At 37.3% G+C, this 16,569-nt stretch overlaps 1 protein-coding gene across 2 annotated transcripts in view; it reads left to right on the top strand.

The window, feature by feature from the left end:
- The window catches only part of ARID4A (AT-rich interaction domain 4A), a 50,646-nt gene that overhangs the window by 31,889 nt on the left and 2,188 nt on the right, over positions 1 to 16,569 (top strand). Inside the window, exons 12-23 of one of the 2 annotated variants that reach the window (XM_040600371.1) lie at positions 1,583 to 1,655; positions 4,210 to 4,304; positions 4,449 to 4,546; positions 5,991 to 6,219; positions 8,086 to 8,336; positions 10,228 to 10,425; positions 11,586 to 11,670; positions 11,852 to 11,984; positions 13,422 to 14,552; positions 14,743 to 14,847; positions 15,856 to 16,071; positions 16,300 to 16,446. In XM_040600371.1, coding sequence (XP_040456305.1) covers positions 1,583 to 1,655; positions 4,210 to 4,304; positions 4,449 to 4,546; positions 5,991 to 6,219; positions 8,086 to 8,336; positions 10,228 to 10,425; positions 11,586 to 11,670; positions 11,852 to 11,984; positions 13,422 to 14,552; positions 14,743 to 14,847; positions 15,856 to 16,071; positions 16,300 to 16,446 — 2,761 coding nt within the window. Of the gene's footprint in view, positions 1 to 1,582; positions 1,656 to 4,209; positions 4,305 to 4,448; positions 4,547 to 5,990; positions 6,220 to 8,085; positions 8,337 to 10,227; positions 10,426 to 11,585; positions 11,671 to 11,851; positions 12,054 to 13,421; positions 14,553 to 14,742; positions 14,848 to 15,855; positions 16,072 to 16,299; positions 16,447 to 16,569 lie in introns of both variants that reach the window. The other variant, XM_040600370.1, reaches the window with a different exon arrangement.

Below are 16,569 nucleotides of genomic sequence, written 5' to 3'. Positions count from 1 at the left end.
CCATATAAAAGAAATGGTTTGAATTCAGCTATTCAGAAGTGTTTCTGAATGTTTACTGTTATTTAGGTGTGGTTTATTTGCATAGTTTGATTCGTATTGCTTTTAAACACTACAGTAGGTGGCAGAAATTTCTCGATCTTGAAGTTGTATCGCAGTCTAGATGGAGAGAAAAAAAACTCTGGTTTCTATAGCAATAATTCATTTGTTAACCTGGAAGAACATGCTAATTCTATAGATAATTTTATATATCCCTATAACATGCAGTATGAGCAAATGGTAACTGATGCTGTACAATGTTGTGATTATTCATTTAATTTCGTCCAATTATTTCCCAAGAAAAAATAGGAAAATAAGAAACAGATATTGTCTCTGCCTGACTGTAGGTGAGCCCTGTTGGGCTCCGAAGCTCAGAATTCACTGAAGCAGGCAGTGCTGAAATTCATTCTGATGCTGGGCAGATTGCTTTCTGCTTAACAAGGCAGTAGCATATACATTTACATTTCACTGCCTGTCTTCCTGCCTTGAAGCTTAAAGTTTACAGAATGCAGAGACAACTGAAATTGAAATTGCTGTTCCGGTTTCCTTCTGCAACTGCTTGTGACTTTTTCTGTTATTTTTAATAACATAATGAGATTTTTTGACATGTATTGTACGTCTTTCCTTCAAGACAGCTGTAGTCTTCCTTCTGCAAACTGCCTTACCAGCAATTCCTGTGATTGCCAGGCTGGCAGGAAGAAAGTAGCATGTATAAACGTTGCAGGGAAAAGACTTCCCCCCCCCCCCCCCCCAACCCCCACCCCCACCCACCCCCTGCTTTGGTCTCTACTAGATAATCTCAGAATTCCATGAAGTATATGTGGCTATGTAGACATTCATTTTCTCTCCCTGCCCTCTCACCCCCCAATAAACTTGCTTTATTCTCATGATTTCCACCTGAATAAAAGAAAATCGCTATTGCACACTGTGGACTGCTTAACATAAAGTTCATAAGCATTTCTCTCTTTGAGGATTTAAATTGTGAAGATAAATCTAAGGAATTTAAAGTCACTTTTATAATTTATTATTATAAAAGTGTTTCCAAATATAAGCTGAAATAAAGTATTGGAGCTTAATCACAAAAAATGTCTGGAGCATCAAAAACAGGAACAGTTGGGAGAAAGAATTGTTCTACAACCTTTGCTATGATTGGAGTAAGGAAGATGAGTTAAACAAAAAAACCCAAACAAACAAACAAAAAAACCCCCAAAACCTCGAGTTCCTGTGAACTGCTTCAGTCTTGTAAATAACAGACCTTTTCTGTATTAGAACAATATGTTAAGTATATTAGTGTTTTCATTTTGAGGGTCACACATTCTTTCTGTCATGGGTTGAGTCTTTCCCTGAACTGTGTTTTCTTTCTCTCCTCTCAAGGTACACACTACGGTCTCCTGAGTAAATTTTTTCTGCATATTTCACCATTATATGATTGCAGGGCCAAATGGGAAGTTGTTTGAGTTTACTTCTTGCTGTTAGGATTTTCTACCAAAAAAATTGTTGCTTTGCATATTTTATGTTTTCATTATGACTGCATTTGTTTTCACAGCCTGAGGAAGAGCTTGATCCTGAAGAGAGGGACAACTTCCTCCAACAGCTTTACAAGTTTATGGAAGACAGAGGTAACACTGAATTATTATTATTTATTTTTTTAATTTAATGTCTAGTCCACTTTTTAAATTGCATTTTAAAATTTCTTTTAACTGTAATGGATGTTACTACAAGCATATTCACATGTCAGTGGTACAAAAGATAATGGCTAGTCTGGTGCAAGGAAAAACACTTTCACCTGTTTTCATGTGGCAGGTCTGCTTCCAGTACTTTGAAGCAGAGCACATGAAGGAAACTGAAATCCTCCCTGAGGTGTTTTGTTTTTGTTTTGCTTAATGTTAACACAACCCTGTTAAGTAAGCTCTTGATTGATTTCTTGTTGTGACAGCCATGGCTGGGAAGTCTGACGCTGTTAATCTCAGGCTGGAACCTGAGGAGGCTGTTCATGGATGGTGAAATTCAACCAGCAGAAAATGGGAGATGTGCAATCTTCAAGTCTCCTTGCAGAGCTGTATTAATCATGCGCAGATGTAGCAGTGATACTCACCTGAAGAGACAATTCGAAAGATTCTACTTGTCCTGTAGCTAGAACAAGAAAATAGCATGTTTTAAATGTCTGTCTTTACAGAATTAGGTGAGAGTGTAACAAATTGGAATACTTAAGATCCTGGTATAAAATGTACCTTGGAAGTGGATGCGCTGTGTATAGAGAGCAGGATATACCTGCTGATTTGGGAGAGCTGTTGTTGCATAAGCCATTCACACTTGCAGTTGTGGTGAGACTGACACTAAAATGGAAGGTTTTCTGTTCCTTGGCTGCATGCACCTCCCTCTTTTTTTATTTTATTTATTTCTTCCTCCTCCTGTTGATGTTCTTAGTGTATTTGAGCCTGGAAAGAGTTTTTATCTTTCAGAGTATATTTGGTTTATTCATTTTTCTCGATGAGCTCACTATTTCAATTCAAATACTGTCTTAATCCTGCAGTAATGTTGGTGGAGGTAGATTACAAGTGCAGCTACTGCATTTTTACTGCTTTTTTTTTTTTCTTGACAAAAGTTATCTGAATGATATTTCCAGAGCAGCATATAGTACAGAAATATTGATGTACTTGCATTTGAAATAACCAGAGCTAAGAGTAAAATGTAAAGTGCATGTAGTGTCCGAATATTTCCCGCTTTCTTTTTTCCTTTGGTTTTAAAATTGGGGGTGTGTGGTTGTGTGTCAAGTTAACTTCGTAAAAGAGGCTCTGCATCCCTGTTAACGAGATGTGTTTGAGACCACAAAACCGTAAAAGAACAGTTCCAAGTCTGTTCAGTATTGCCAGTTCTTATGACAGGTTTAGAAATTGATCATGTATTATAGCAAAGTATACTGGGGTTCATCCAATGTAATTTTGAGGCCTCCTGTATTTAACTGGTGTTTCTGGAGAATAACCTGCTTTGGAGGAATAAGAGGTGATGTTGGGGCGGGGGGAAATGCCTATGCTGTTGGACTAACAAAATTTTCTTTTTTTTCTAGCAGCCTGATTCTTCCCCCTGTTCTGTTTTATTCTTTTTTCACTCTGTCTCTTAAGCACTCTTAAACTACATACCAAGTAGGGATTATGTCAGGGACTTGTAAAGGGCAAAAGAAGACAGCATCTTTTTGAATCTGAAGACTCAGTCCAGAAACTATTCTTTAAGCTAGTGTGCCAGTTGAGCAATCTACAGGACTTGGTCTTTCCCCCTGCCTGTCTACTTTCCTTTTTTTTCTTTTTTCCTTCCCTCTGTCCTTATAGCAAGATTTCTGTTCCCAACAGATTTGTTCTACACTCTGTCCTCTCAGTATGAATGTTATGACTCGTGAAATCATGACAGTATTCCCAAAGTTCTATAAAATTGTTTTAATGATTCCAAATATAATTGCATGAAGATGAAGGAAGATGAGAAGCAGCAGGGAAGAGGTTTGATACTCTTCCTTGCTGGGACAAATACTGTCTATGTATGCAGCCACTTACCCCAAGTCACTTTTGGTTTCTACTTTTGCAGTTAATTATTGTTCTTTCTATCATTACCACTCATCTGATTTGAGTTCTTTCTTTGTCCCTGGAACTGTCCCAAATATTCATGTCCTGTTAGGGCTTTGTGCTTTTTTACTTTCTGACATTTTGCCTGTGTATCTTTTTCTAATCCAACATTTTTGCAGCTTCCCTACTCCTTTCAGACCGCAGTGTTTTCCGTTAAATCTCTTCACACATTGCTATATTCCAACATCTATCAGGTGTTCTATGCAGCTTGGTGTAATTCTGGCTGTTCCCTCCATTCAAGAGAGGGACACTGGTATGCAGCCAGTTGGATGGGGGTTATTGCATGAGTCTGAGAACAAGGTTGAGAAATCATAGTTCTCAAGCATCTGGTGCCATCGTGCTAATAATCCACCCAGAAATAAGTGATGCATTCAAAAGCAGATGAAGCCTTGTTTGTTTGGTGGTTGGAGACTACTAACCTATGACATACCTTAGAATTATTAAGTACAGATTTTAAAATGTGGAAGGATATTAGTAATCAAATGTGTGCTAAAGGAATGGAAGAAGCAGTTTGCTGTTCTTGATCATAACGTCTTATTTCTGGTTTTGTCTTATTTAGGTACTCCTATCAATAAACCACCTGTTCTGGGCTACAAGGACCTTAATCTCTTCAAGCTTTTTAGACTGGTGTATCAGCAGGGTGGGTGTGACAGTGTAAGTGTTGGATGTTTCCTGAATTAAATATGTCTAGTGACTCTTAAAGGCTGTAACTTGTGGCTGTATTAGATACCATTCCTTAATGTTCTTTTTTAACAAAACCTGACCAATCTTTTTTTCTTTCCCTTTTTTCCACCAAAGATTGAGAGTGGTGCTGTATGGAAGCAAATTTATATGGACCTTGGCATTCCTATTTTGAACTCGGCTGCTTCCTACAATGTAAAAACTGCTTATAGAAAGTAAGTTCTCATATTGTATAGTGGTGAAAGCATCCTTCGGGGGTTTTTAGTGGCATGTACAATATTCAAGCAATTTTTGATAGTTTAGTGAAACAATAGTTATCATTCTTCGGTTAATGAACAGTTCTGAGCCTTTTCCAGTACTGAGGATTGAAAAGGTGGAGGAAAGGAGGGAGTGCTCAGGCTTCTTAAGTTCCTGTTGCTCTAACGTATCAGAATTCTCCTCACTTTCTTATCAAGAAGCATTCATTTTCATCATGTAATGATGCCATTTCAGAGTACAATAATGGTATTTATAAAAAAGGCTTTGGCAAATTCAGCTTTGCAATTTATGGTGATTAACAAGAATGGACTCTGTCCTCCGTCTGTAGATGCTGCATGCAGTGAGGATAATTTTACGCCAATTTCTTTTAACTTCCTGAAAAACTTTGATAGAGGTAGACATGTTTCAGGTTGCATGTTTAAGTATCATCTTTGTGGAATCTGTGGAATAATGGCTTTAGGGCATAACTATGTACATTGCTATGGTGGATGTGACAGTATTGAGTGGTAAAATCATTGCTTGTAATGAAAAAATGCATACATCTTTTTATTCTGACCCCTGGTTTTCAGTTGTGTGTTAACTTTTGAAATGGAAACCTTTTAGGAATGACACTTTTTAAGCTCATTTTCTAAATAAAAATTATTTTTATTTATCCTCCTGGAAGTTTGACAAGAAACAATTGGGCTTTTTGAGTAAAAGGGAAGAATGAGGTTCTCTTGACTCGAACCTAAGGAAATTTGGCTGATTGAATAGGGATGGCTAATGACTCAACTCATGTTAATGTTCATGAAGATGAAAATATTCAGACTATCTTCAGTGGGATTTGAACTGGGCACATATTTAAGGTCTGTATTTTACAGAGAAGAGTATTTATCATAAAAAGTAATTGGTAAATATGTACTAGGTTTCTGTTACAATGGAAATAATTATGTTGTATGAACAGATAATAGTATGTTGTATCTTGCATGTTTATTCTTTGAGGAATAAACTGGTTCACATTTCTCTCACCTGTAACTGGATTAGAGTGTGCACACAGGCCAGTTACCAGAGAACAAACTGATGCATGGCAGTTTGTTACCGTGTGGTAACTTGTTTGTATGCCCATATTCTAATACTAGGCTGATTTTAGCTGTCTTTTGTGCGTTTGAAAAATGGTGTAGATGATGTTAGGCTTCACTGTCATGAATTCTTAATTGGATGGGGATGAAGTTAGATTTGTGGGAAGCACCTGTGTGCATAATTGTTTCATTTAAAAAACTGCTCTGGCTTTTTATTTTTTTGTTTGTTTTGTTTGTTGCACTGTTTTTTTTCCTGAAGTTACTGCTCCTCTTGCTTTTCTGTGAGCAGGAAAATAGGTTTTATGCACTTCAATAAATAGAAAATCTTTATTTGTATCTGTAGGTATCTTTATGGTTTTGAAGAGTACTGCCGTTCTGCAAACATTCAGTTTAGGACCATCCATCACAATGAGCCAAAAGTGGTAGAAGACATACAGAAACACGTGGAACCAATGGAGGAAAGTGTAAAAGAGGAACCAAAAATGCCCCCAACAGAAGTTAAAAAGGAAGCAGAAGAAAATTATTCCAGCAGTGAAAGTGAAAAAGAAGAAATAGAACTAAGATCCCCAAGGGTAAGTGGTATGCACTGATTTCTATTTAGTATTTAACAAAACCCCGTAGTATAGTGAACAGTTTACATAATGAGTTTTCCCGTGTGGAGTGATTGTACATTTGAACTGGCATACTTGTACAAGCACAGGACAGGGTTCTGTGAGCGCAGAGTTGCTGTTAACTGTTAATTGCGTTCTGCCAGCGAACAGAATCAGTTTTGATTATTTCTTCATACTCTAAATCATCCATGATATTTGCTCAGACTGTGTTGGATGCCAGGCACATTTCAATTCAAGGATGGCGTGAGAGCTACCGAGAGCTGTGTATCGTCAGAACCATGAAACTCAGCAGGACAGTCTTGGTTGTGGGTGAGAATTTCCGCAGGCATATGGAATCCGGAGCTTTCTGGCAAGAAGCGGGAATATTGAGGGACTGCTACAGCTTTAAGAATCAAAAGAAAGTACATTCCTCTTAGTTGTTTTTTTGTCGCAGTATCTCCTCTTTTAATAAAAGAAACACTACAGTTTTACAGTATGTAGACAAAAGTAGAGGGTAGAACACTTAAAGTTTTGTCTTCCTTTGTCTTTGAATGCTGTAGAGGTAAGGGTTATACTAGTAGTTACCAGTGACCCATCAGCTAGCGGATGCTGAGTCTGATGGAGAATCCCAAAATACTTTTAAAAGGATTTCTATATGACTCTGTAGCACCGCTGTTAATTCTGTTAAAAGGTCATTTTGTGTCCCTTAATAGAACATGATTACTGAAGGACAAGAAATTGCTGCTACTTAGATTGTTCAGGTTGTAAGGATTCTGTTCAACTACAATGTGATTAATAAATTACTTCTTGCAAGCCAGTTTTCAGGCAAGTATGTGGCCCTTTAATAGATGAGAAGACATAGCTGTAAACACAAGTTTAGATTGGTATTATGTATTATATTTCTACCTAACTGCAAGTGGTTTTTCCAAGCTGTATCAGACTTCCTGAACTTCCTGGTGTGATATTAGCTTTGTTATTAGTTCATTTATTTTTTAGTTTTGGAGAAAACTGGTGAGTGGATAAAGAAATGGAAGAAATTTTTTTTGGTCTTTTTTGTCATTGGCTGTCTGTGTTAATTTCTTCATAATTAAAAATTTAGTTTTGTATTTTATTGCTTTACTAATCCAGTCACCAGCTATCTGTTTATGAATGCTTATTTTTCCAAAACTGTGAATTTAAATTATGATAGTGCCTTCATTACTGTTGTCTTTGGATGCCCTCCAGATACATTATGAATGCAAGATTAATTATTCTAAATGTTCTGATTATAAAGTAGTGACCCTATCAAGAGACTTTTAATAGTAAAATGAGAAACCCGTACTAGATCCCCAAGAAACAGTTGCAGATAGTTCCAGACAGCAGTTGTCCGGCTACTCAAACACCTTTTAAAAATGCAATATTTACAGTTTTTCTAAAGCTGACAAATTTCTGTTCTGTAACAGGTGGCTATAAGGATTGAAGATGCTAAAGGGAAGATGCCTGCTGTCAGAGGTCCTATACAAGCACTTTAATTAATGCTATTGCTGTAGTTAAGAAAGGCATTTTGGCCCTTTCTATCAGGGCAGCAGACCTTACAGGTCCAAATGAATGTTCTGAAATCCTCCAGAAGTTAATCAGAAGCTCATCCTCTTTATTCCAACCCAAGCAGAATGGCTTTGTTTTGCTCTTTTCCTCAATAACAAGACTTTAAGCTGTTATCTTAAGATTTTAGAACAGTTCACTTTTTGGTGTTATCTCCAGCCTTTCTTCTGTACAGGACTAGTATGTTTCACTTTTCACTGAGTTTTGGAGAGGCTATACAGAGAACAATTGACAGGAGTCATTAAATTGATTATATTTCTGTTCCAGGGACGAAGAAGACTTGCCCGTGATACAACTCCTGCTAAAAAAGATTGTGAAGAGGATAAAACACAAGAGAAATTAAAAGACAGTAACAAAGAAAACAAAGATACAGAAGAAACACCTGAGAATGCAGAAAAGAAAGAAAATGAAACTCCATTAGGGAGAAAAAGTACACCAAAGCAAAAAGAGAAAAAAAACAAAAAACAAGATGATTCAGATAAAGAGTCAGATGAAGAGGAAGAGAGGCAGAGGGAGAGGTAAACATTAACTTGTATCACCTTCTTATAAGTATGTCTGTGTCATGATTGAGCCGTACTCCAAGCAGGAGTGTACACAGAGTTGGAGATCTTACCAACTAAAATGTGGAAACCAGGGACTGAATTCACTCTGCCCGACAGGAAAGGGAAAATTTTATTTCAAGCTTGTAGAGGCTGCGGTACTTCATGGAAGCATCTTTTTCTGGCAGGTGCCAGATGGTATTTTTCTTGAAGGTCTTGCTAGGGTTGTGTCGGTGTTTTATCACACTAGTATGTACAGACACCAAGTAGACCAGGCTGTAAGTATGCCGGGTGCTGTATGGATGGCGAGCAACTGTCGGGGCAGACTTTTCTGGGCAGTTGAAATAGCAATGGAAAAAGAGAGCCTCTTTTCTTCCAGACTTCTGTTTAAGTGGTCAGTAATGGCTGCTGAACCTAATAGCTTGCGCTTTTTTATTGTTACTTGATTTATTGTAGGCAGGCAGGAAGGGGATCAGCTAATAAAGCAAAGGAGAAGGAAAGGGAGTTTGAATGAAACCTAGAGATAGGTTAAAGAGGAGGGGATGGAGAGACATGGAAGGGCAAAGGGCAAATAGCATCCAGACAATAAACTTGACAAGGTCAGTTGGATTTATAGTCCTGCTTACAAATGAGTTGTGAGCAGGTGACTAATTTATTGCCAGAGTGTAGACCTCTTCTTAGCTATTTTGGCTGTGGTCAAGGGCAGTGTCTTACCTGCTCAAGCTGGCTTTCCTACCTTGTTTTTCTTGTCCATGTGGCTAAGCGGTGGGGACACAAGTTGATACTGAATAAAACCTGATAGGGGTATTGCGTATTTTCTTCTAAAGAGTTTGAGGAGTGGGAAAAACACAGTTATTTTAAAGAAAGTGTCACTGCGTGGTCCAAAAAAGATAATCTCGCAGTGCACCGTAACATGCAGAAATGCCTCAGATAAAGGAACAGCGTGGGTGTGCAGCAGGTTGCAAAGGTATGTCAGATGCCCAAGGCATCAAAAGAGTTTTCTTAAGTGGTGCAGGTGATGCTTGTCCTCTTTCTTTTTAATTGTTTGTCACAAGAAGATAGTTCTTCTTTCACTGAAGGCTAGCAAATGTACGTCAGTAAAAGCAAACCCATATTGTTTTCCAGTATTTTCTTTCTTGGTGCCTTTTTTGTAGTTTAGCTTACGTTACGCTAAATTCACCCTAAATAGGGAGAGAAATATAGGTGAAAATAGGTTAGATTGTAATTCATGAAAATATGTTTAAGTATTAGATATAGCTGTAATAAGGGGTAGATAAAGCTAGTAAGAGCTGTGTAGACACTTTTTAATCTTGGTTAAACACTGTTTTAATCAACAACTTTGCCCCCCCGCAACAGAATGGTGTCTGTATCCATGAGAGGGTCACTATGATGGCAATTCAAACTTATGTGCACTGTTAGTAAACTGCAGTCTGTTAAATATTTCTTCTACGGTTTGCTTTTATTTTTTATTAAAGCATGTCAAAATAAAGTATTTTAAAAACTGAAGATAGTTCTTCTTGACATATTTAGGAGCCAAACACTGAGTTAACTTATTCCTCTTTCTGTATTACCAAAATATTCCTTTAAAAAATAGTTTTTAAGCTTTGAGGTAGTTGTACACCTAATAATTGTGTTTAAATTATCATACAATTTTTCTGGATATTTTTGGCACTTACCCCTGTTCTTTCATAAGTCCTGTTCTTGATTTAAGAAGCTGTGTCCAAGCCAGCTTCAGAGGTAGTGCAGGATACAGAAAATGAAAAAATATTTTATTGCATCTTTTCTTTTGTAGTAGCTTGGCTATGCTAGTTAAGTGTTAAAACATTGATTGTCACTAATTAGTGGACATTTTAAATACACCTTACTGCAGGGAGGAAATTGAGAACAAAGGAGAATCAGAAGGTGAAGAGGATGAGGAGGATGCAGAACCCTGCCTGACTGGAACCAAAGTGAAAGTAAAATATGGACGTGGAAAGACTCAAAAAATTTATGAAGCCAGTATTAAAAGCACAGAAATTGACGATGGAGAAGTTTTATATTTAGTTCATTATTACGGTTGGAATGTAAGGTGAGGATGACAAACAGAGTTTCATTTCTTTGTTAAAAGGATTTCTTGAAAAATTTTTTTTGTTTTTAAGGAAAAAAGAAAGAGAAAAAAGATCAGTAACTTGGCTCTGAGTTGAATTATCACCATGATAACAGGATCTGACTCTTACACTTTTCATTGTTAGTAATTTTGTTCATGGTATGACACTATTGCATTGAAATATCAGAATATACTTATTTACATGTTTCGTCCAAATTAAAGTGAGTAATCCTCACTCCTCACAGGAGGATCCCTGTAATTTATTGTGTCAGCTAGTTTTAGCGCTATTAGATGTTTTTATTTAAGGGAATCATTGATAATGGTGAAGGCATCTACAATTAAGTGTATCAAGCACTGAAATTCTAGCAACAAAATTTATTCTTGTATTGAATGTTAACTGTGATTATAAAGAATGGTTGTTATGTATAGAGAGGGTAGGAGAGGGCTAAGCAACAAAGAACTAGAGAAAAAAATTCATTAAATGGTTCTCCTGGCAACCATGCTTTGTAGAAATGGTGCTTTTTTGTTGTTTTCTTAAAGGCGTTGTGATTATGTGGACAAAAATATCACAAAACTGATCATTTTTAAAAATAGAACACTTCTGGTATATAACTTGATGTTCCAAATCCAAATGTTTCTAAGTAACTAAGGAAATGTCTTTAAGCGACAACTTAAAGTTTAGGAGCGGGGATATTTCCCCCATACTGGCATGTGTCGTGTTACCTTATTAATAACTTGGGGGGATTCTGAGGAGCAGTAGTAGTGTATTTGTGCCTTTCAGAATCTCACCCGGTTTATTGCTATAATTTGAAAAAGCATATTTTATGGTTGTGGTGAAAACTGTCTTTTGTATATATGAAATAACTGACAAACTTTATAGCTGGTTCAGTCCCCTGAGTTCCAGTGCTTTGCTAGCAAGTAACAGGAAAGTTTGCGCTTCCATTGTCCCATCCCATAAATTTTATTTATGGGGCTAGAAATGTTATTCATCTTTCTAATGCCAGATACTGCATGTGTTTTTAAATACATGCTCTACTTTCCTACCTTTCCTGAATAAACATGTTCCGTAACTCAAGTCTTTTAATCCTCATATTGCAAACAACTTTTTTATCCGTAGTGATAACTATTTTGTTCACTTTTAGATACGATGAATGGGTGAAAGCTGATCGTATCATCTGGCCTGTGGAAAAAGGAGGACCAAAGAGGAAACAGAAGAAAAAAACAAAAGTAATGGTTATTTCAATTGTAGTACTATACTTAATGACTATCACTCTTACTTATTTTAAGAAAAATAAAAAAGGTTGCTCAGTCCAGTCCAGTTTTCTACTAGAAGTGCAGAGCAAGAAGAGAGAAGGTTTGATGATCAGCAGTGAAACATGTTACTAAAAATTCATTGGTTTCCCCTCAGAATAAAGAAGATGGTGAAAAGGATGAGAAGAAGGATGAGGAGAAACAAAAATCAAAGCGTGGGCGACCCCCTCTGAAATCTACTCTTCCATCAAACACATCTTGCAGTTTAGCCAAAACGCCTAACAGTGAAGGTAAATCAGGACCCAGAAGTGCACGGAACAACTTGTCAGATTCCTCACCATTACCAAATGGAACAGAAGGTACATCTGGTGCACTCGTGTTCTGGCATGGAAGTGCATGTATGCAGTGACGTTAATGCGGTGCATTAATAGGACAACTTCAGCGAACACAGTGCTCTCAGCAGCTTTAGAGTCCTACTTAACTAGTCAGTGTACAAGCAATATAACAAAACAAATTTTTGATGCAATTTTCACTGTATAAAAATCAGTCCTTTCGATCTTGATTTTAGCAACACCTTGCAGGCAGATGACACGTAGCTCAGGAATGTTTGATTCTGATAGAGGATCAAATGGTGAGTGATCTCAGTCCTGTGTATGCTTTTGAGTTTTTTTCAGTACCTTTATGGAAAAGAGGTTTGATTTTTATTTTTTTACCCTTTTTTTTGTGGTTTAGGTTCTTTTCCACTTGCTGGAATTTTATTGAGGAAGTAGTTGAGCTGGCAGTGCTGGGGAGCACAGTTTGCTCGCAGAAGAGCCATGGCATGGAAATGACTCTGCAAGTCATTCCATACTCTTCAGCCAGAGCCTTTCAGTCCTAATCTTGAACACACCAAATCTAGTGCTATAATGACAGTCTTTATTGTGGTAATTAAATTCTCAACCCCAGTACTACATCATACAGCAGAGTTGTTAATTACATACAAACGACAGCAGTATTTTTGGTATTTCTGAGCCTCTGTGAACAAGAACTGAAGTGAAATCACTGTCTGATTTTAGTACAGATCCCTGAATAGCCTTCTGGTAATGGAATAATATTTGCTCTGTATGTGGTCTGTGATTCATACAGTAGTTCAGCAATGAAATACCCATATTGTGGTGTGGAAGGGTTTGGAGTTTTGGGGTTTAGGGTTTTTTTGTTTGGAGTTGTTGGTTTAGGGTGGGGGGTGTTCTGTTTGTGGATGCATGGAGGGCAGGAGTGTTGTTTTTTGGTTTTGTTGTGTCAGGTAGGGGAGGTAAAGTCCACAGGTAAATATCAGATCATGGGAACCTGTAAAACTATTTTTGCTACTATAAACTGTAATTTGTTTATATTGCCTTATTTGGACAATAGTAGTAGTAGAATCATAGAATATCTCAAGTTGGATGGGACCCATAAGGATCATCAAGTCCGACTCCCTGTTCCTCGCAGGACTACTTACAAGCATCATCCAGATGCTCCTTGAACTCTGACAGTACTACTACTATTGTAATTTCATAGAAATTTTGATCAAAAATAAGAACTGTAATAGTGTGGTAAGTAACACAGTGTTTAAGTTTAAAATTGTTCATTGTAAACTGACATCAATATCATAGATTACTGAAAATAAACTCTCTGTGTGATTGAAAAAAGAAATTTTGCTGTAATTGATGATTTAGGATGCTGTTTCCTTTTTTTCAAATATTTTGCAGATTCTGGCTCATCTGACAGTGAAGCAGATGAGTCATCTGAAAAGAATTTGAATGAAGAATTTTCTCCAGAAACTTCAGAACTGGAAAAAAGTGAAAAACTACATGATGAGAAGCTAGATGAAGAAAGCCCAAAGATTCCTCATGCATTGAAAGAAAATGACAGGACTCAAGTACAGCCACTAGAAACACTCAAACTTGAAGTTGAAGAAAGTGAACAAATTGTTCAGATTTTTGGAAATAAAACGGAACAAATAGAAGAAGTCAAAAGAGAGGCTGAAAAATCACCTAAAGGAAAAGGGAGAAGGAGCAAGACAAAAGATCCCTCTCTAGAGAATGCAAAGATTTTGCCAGGAAGCCAAGAAGAGGTGGCAAATGAATCTCTTGCAGAACCTGGAAGATTAGACATGTCTTCCTTGGACTGTAAAGAAATTTCCAACACAACTGAAAGTGAAACAGAACCTTCTACAAAAGATAAGAAGCTTTTGAAAAGGAAAACTTTGGAACAGGCATCGCCTGAGAAGAGAAATCGACGAGAGAGTGAGATGGAAGTGCCAAATATTGTATCTGAAGAGAGGACCAATGAATGTACTGGAGCAGAAGAATGTAGAGGGTTGAATGCTGAAGAGTCCCTCAGAACTGAAAATGAGGAAATGCCATCGCTGGTGGCAGAATCGGTTCAGCATGGTCAAGAGCCAAGGAATGAGAACTTTGAATGTCCATCTGAAGAAAATGAGAATGTTCCCTTAAAAGATGAGGATGATGCAATGCCTCAGATTGGTCCTGAAACTTTGCTGTGCCATGAAGTAGACTTGGATGACTTGGATGAAAAGGAGAAGAGCAGTAGTGAAGACACAGTATCAGAAAAGCCAGACCCTAATGCTTCAAATTCAAATCCATCTGCCTTACCCCCCGCTGTCCAGTCAAGCTTCTCAGTGGCCTCGCCTCTTGCTCTTAGCCAGGATGAGTCACGCAGTATCAAGAGTGAAAGTGACATGACTATTGAAGTCGACAGTGTGGCAGAAGAGTCTCAAGAAGGTCTCTGTGAAACTGAGTCTGCTAATGGATTTGAAGCCAGTACTACGTCAAGTAACTGTAGTATAGCTGTGCAGGAGAGAGAGACTGGAGAGAAAGGTGAGCATGCTGTGAGAAGTCATTCTCCGCTGTAATGATTTCTGAAGTTGTCTTAAGTCTGGTGTCACTTGGCTAAAAATTGCTGGTTTGTTTTGTCTTCTGGTATTAAATTTCTGTGTTTCTTATAAAAAGAACTTGTTAGTAGCAGCAATCAAATATTGCTGTCTTGTCTGCCTGTCTTTTCATTTAGGTCAAAAAAGACCCAGTGACAGCAGTAGTGGAACACTGGCAAAAAAACAAAAGCGTACTCCAAAGCGAACAAGTGCTGCAGCCAAAAATGAGAAGAATGGAACAGGTACATTCCTGGAGGGGGAGCGGGGAAGGTTATGCTGTCCTATACACACATACAAGGGCCTGCTGTTCTCACTGTTGCCCATTATTTCTGTTGGATGGGACTTCCTTGTCAGCGGTTTTCATTATTATTACTATTATTCAGGATTATTGGCTGTTAACTGGAGAGAACTTACCAGCTCTGTGGTAGCAGTGTTACTGGGAAATTGCTTGGCTATTGTTAATACCTTGGTTAGGAAAAACTTTTAGTAACTGTGTATATTAACAGTTACTAAATATTTACCATTATGCTGATTTTTTTTATATTGGGTTGGTTATGAATTTGGGAGAGGGAGCTTGTTCTTGGTAGAAACATCTCCTTTAAAATCTTACAATAGGTGTTTCTCATGGGAAAAAGTACATTTATGAAGTGCAGAAAAAAATTGCTCGATGATAAAGAATAACTTTTCAGCAAAAGCCATGTAAAACTTGGAAATTATTGTGAGAATCTAAAATATTTGCATATATCAGCTTAAAACTTTCTGTTCCGTGTTAAAGCTTTTATGCTTTTTAGTCATGCTTCATAACTGTTCCTTTAGATGTGTAAAAAGAGTGCAGTAAATATATACAATCATGTGCTACCTACCTATATTAATACAGTTTTAATTTTAGAAAAGGGATTCTAGTGTCTGCTTTATATTAGAACGCCAAAATACGTGACTTGAGATAGTTTATCGGTGCTCTAATATTCTTATTTTAATAAGCTGCTCTTTTTCTTCTGGAAAAAAAGTATCTCACAATCACTTTTTAACTAAAGGCCTAGTCAGCCCTTGACTTGTGCATTAACGATCAGTACACTTGAGAGTTCAGTGCATGTTGTGTCTGAATCTGTTCAGGGTTTGCTTTGTGTGCATTCTGGAATCTTCTGGGCAAGAAGGAGCATTTTTTTTCATGCTCAATTTTTCTGACTATAACTACAGTTCTTAAAATAGCAAGGGTTTTTTTAAGTCTAAACACATTTCTCTTGCTGCAGGACAAAGTAGTGACAGTGAAGATCTTCCTGTCCTGGACAGTTCAAGTAAATGTACTCCTGTAAAACACCTAAATGCATCCAAACCACAGAAGATTTCTCGATCACCTGCAAGAGTGATTTCACCTCACATCAAAGATGGAGAGAAGGATAAACACAGAGAGAAACACCACCACCAGAATGCTTCGCCTAGAGTATACAAATGGAGTTTTCAGCTCAGTAAGAATTCTCTGAGTGACTTGGTTAGAGGGAACTTATGAGACAGTTGGTTTTGGAAGAAAAATGTGCAAATATCGGGGTTCTAAATTACGTGTAGGCCTTATTATATTGTATTTACGGAAGTGTGTTACCTTTCATGCTGTATCTTGTATACTCTTAAGGATTGCATTCGTTTATTTACAATCACCTTGCTGAAGCTAATTTTTTTCTTTTCTTCCCACTTTTAAGATGAACTAGACAACATGAGCAGCACTGAAAGGATCTCCTTCTTACAAGAAAAACTACAGGAAATACGAAAATACTACATGTCCTTGAAGTCAGAAGTAGCAACCATAGACAGGAGAAGAAAACGATTAAAAAAGAAAGACAGAGAAGGTAACTTTCAGATTTGCTTTATGCTGCCCATGAAAAGTCGTCTTGAAAATAAGTAACTCAAAGCAACTGGAGTTTAATTGACAGCGGTTTTGAAAAAAGTGTGTTATCATCTATTTGTCTGTA

Source organism: Falco naumanni, chromosome 7, assembly GCF_017639655.2.
Source record: "Falco naumanni isolate bFalNau1 chromosome 7, bFalNau1.pat, whole genome shotgun sequence".
NCBI classification, from domain to species: Eukaryota; Metazoa; Chordata; class Aves; order Falconiformes; family Falconidae; genus Falco; species Falco naumanni.
This window is presented reverse-complemented; position numbering and strand designations above follow the sequence as displayed.